Source organism: Monopterus albus, unplaced genomic scaffold (genome assembly GCF_001952655.1).
Source record: "Monopterus albus unplaced genomic scaffold, M_albus_1.0 scaffold28.1, whole genome shotgun sequence".
Classification (NCBI taxonomy): domain Eukaryota; kingdom Metazoa; phylum Chordata; class Actinopteri; order Synbranchiformes; family Synbranchidae; genus Monopterus; species Monopterus albus.
The window spans coordinates 321171-324044 of NW_018127908.1; the positions used below are offsets into that span (position 1 = coordinate 321171).

Consider the following 2874-nt stretch of genomic DNA (forward strand, 5'->3'; position numbering starts at 1 on the left):
CTTCAATTAGCCTACAGGAGACTTTCACTCAAACTTGGGGTTCCGTATACACCCAGAATTCCCAGGTCTTCTCTGACCTGTACACAGATTTGAGGCGCTACTACCGAGGGGCCAACATCAACCTGGATGAGGTGATCAATGAATTCTGGACAAAGCTGATGGAGAAGCTCTTCTACCAGGCAAACAAGCAATATGTCATAGGTATACTCAGTTTTTTGTAGAACAGCATAACCAAAGGCTATTTATGGATTAATGGTGTGTTACTACTAACAGCTTTACTACCTGAGAACCTCCATCTAAAGATATGGAGATTGCTTGACATTGTATTAAAGAATAATCTTTAGACTACTAATTGTATTCATGTTCTCTAGTTAGATTTTAATAATGTGTGTATCCTGATTGCAGGTGAGGACTACCTGGAGTGTGTTTCTAAAAAAATAGATACACTGCGGCCCTTCGGAGACATATCCCATATAATGAAGATGCTGGTTACTCGCGCATTTGTGGCAGCGCGTTCCTTTGTCCAGGGTCTGATGGTCAGTGGGGATGTGGTGCGCAAGGTGTCCCAGGTAAAGTGTCTCTCCCCACCCTGTCTCCTATTTTATCTCTGATTTACTTCCCTTTTTGTTGCGCATTGCATCCCCTGCATCCAACATTGGTGATTAGTCTCTTTAAAAAAAAAAATACAGTCCTGTTTTCCTAGTTTTATTGTTTTTAATGGAAGCAGCTGCTACACATACCTTCTTACTGGTGTCTAATTTGTCATGCTCATGGTTATTCTTGTGTTAGAAATCTGTATTCATTTCTCCTTAGTGACTACTATGTCACCTCCTGTTTGTGAAGACCTAAACACGCACACACATTCATGCAGGCCTGTTTTTACCAGTCTGTGCACATAGTATAAACCACTGGCAGATCAATGTTGGTGGAAACGAGAGGCTCCATAAAGTATGACCCGCAGCTCAGACAGTCAGCTCTGGCCACAACAGTTAATGTCAGCTCCACCCTGAAAAATGTGTCTCTAGGCCACGGGGAGGGTTAATATCTCCCATGAGAAACAGTCCCTTCTGTGTATAAGACAAGAGTAAGGTTAGTATCGGAGCAAGACTGAGAAATCATTTCAGCTCTTGAGAAGGATTTGGCCAGTATTGATGCACCAGTGAAAAATATCTCCTGTCAGACACTGGGCAAGGAGAGTGTTGAGAACAGTGGCCTCGTGAGAAATATGAGCATACCTTTGAGAAAACAGATGCTGCACCAGAGATGAATATTACAGTTCTTTCCTTCATGAAATATTACAAGGTTACACAAGAGCAACACACACACACACACACAAAAAAAAAACTGACTGCAAGGCCACACATCTGGATGAACATCTGATGTATGTGTTCTGGCTATGACTGTTGGTGGCACATGCTCTACTGTTTGCATCAGAGTGACAGCCTGGCGCAGCCTATCTCTCTGTTTCTCTTTGTGTAGGTCACACCTACACAAAGGTACCTGGAGATGTCTCAGTTAAATATGAAGCAAAACCCACTGTAGCACATCCACCAGCCACAGGGGAGTCAAATCAGCAAGAACCGGGGACACAGCTAGTCCAGCACATAGCATAGCACTGACAGTGACAGTTGAAACTGCCTGAACTGGAGCTAAGGGACTCATGAAACTAGTCCCACATAACCAAAGACACCACAGTTACAAAATGCTACAGCGTGCTGCACTGTGTTATTGCTGTTCATTATCTGTGACACATGTGTGTACCCTTGGACCGGCTAGAGCAGCTTATGACTCGAGCACATGTTTGCCAGTAAGATACTTAACTGATACGCATTCATATACACACCAGAATGCACATCCGACACACCTGCCCATTCTATCACTCCCCTCCAGTGGTGACGCACATTTCCCCGGTGTCGCTACTTGTTAATACACGCTTCCTGACTGGTGCCATTTTGTTGGTGTTGAAGGACAGTGAGCGATGTGTTCATTAAACAAGGCTGGCTGGGGGAGAATGTGTAAATGATTACTACACCTTTTGCAAAATTACAAAATGTCATCTCAGCACTGCCACTCTGAATGAGGTCACAGACTGCCTTGTGTCCTATTTACACACACTCAAAAGGCTTAAGAGGGAAAGCAAGAGCATACACGAAAGAACATGCTCGGTCAGTTTCTGAAAAAGAGAATTTCCGAGCTAGGTACATTGAACCGTGTGTCTCGTTTTTCTTTCAAATCAAGGCTTGTTTAATACAATTTGAATGAAAGAAGTACAGATTTCAATCAACTGTCCATTTTCATATTCATACATTGTTTGTCTGTGTCACCATTTTCCTCAGTACTCTGCTGTATTTATGCATATTTGAACTGCGCTATGCTGTACTGTGCTTGAGAAAAGGCAGGCAAGAGATGACGATAATAAAAAGATGGTGACTGACTCCAGCATCTCACCCATCTCTCAGTCCTTGTTTATCCTTGCTTGCCCAGTTAATTGTACTTTATCATTTCTGTTGATATTTCCCAGAGCTGTGCCCTGCTTTGTCCTCTGTCTCCTTTGAGTGCTTGGTATGCTAATTTGGATCTTAGCTTTTCCCTCCTTTCCCCTGTAATTCTACAGTATCTTCAGCGGATTGGGCCCTAATGAGACAAGTGCTCCTATTTATAGCTTTGTGTTGCCACTTAAAGGGCCCAGTGATTGAGGGTGTTTACCTCACTCTGCTCAGGAACCTATTTCAGTGGTTAAGTGTAAATTAGGAGAGAATAAAACAAAATTCTTTTTATGTACAGTATGTTTGTGCTCTGTGGAACCTTGTGTTTGCAATAATCATGAAAACATTAGCTTGATTAGCCATGAAAAAATAGGAACTGTACTAAAAG

General features: G+C 42.6%; 1 protein-coding gene across 1 annotated transcript in view; it reads left to right on the top strand.

Annotated features, from left to right (window-relative positions):
• gpc1b (glypican 1b) overlaps positions 1-2874 on the top strand; it is a 58466-nt gene that overhangs the window by 46073 nt on the left and 9519 nt on the right. Inside the window, exons 4-5 of the mRNA XM_020595857.1 lie at positions 7-201; positions 406-569. Of these exons, the coding sequence (XP_020451513.1) occupies positions 7-201; positions 406-569 (359 nt within the window). The remainder of the gene's footprint in view (positions 1-6; positions 202-405; positions 570-2874) is intronic.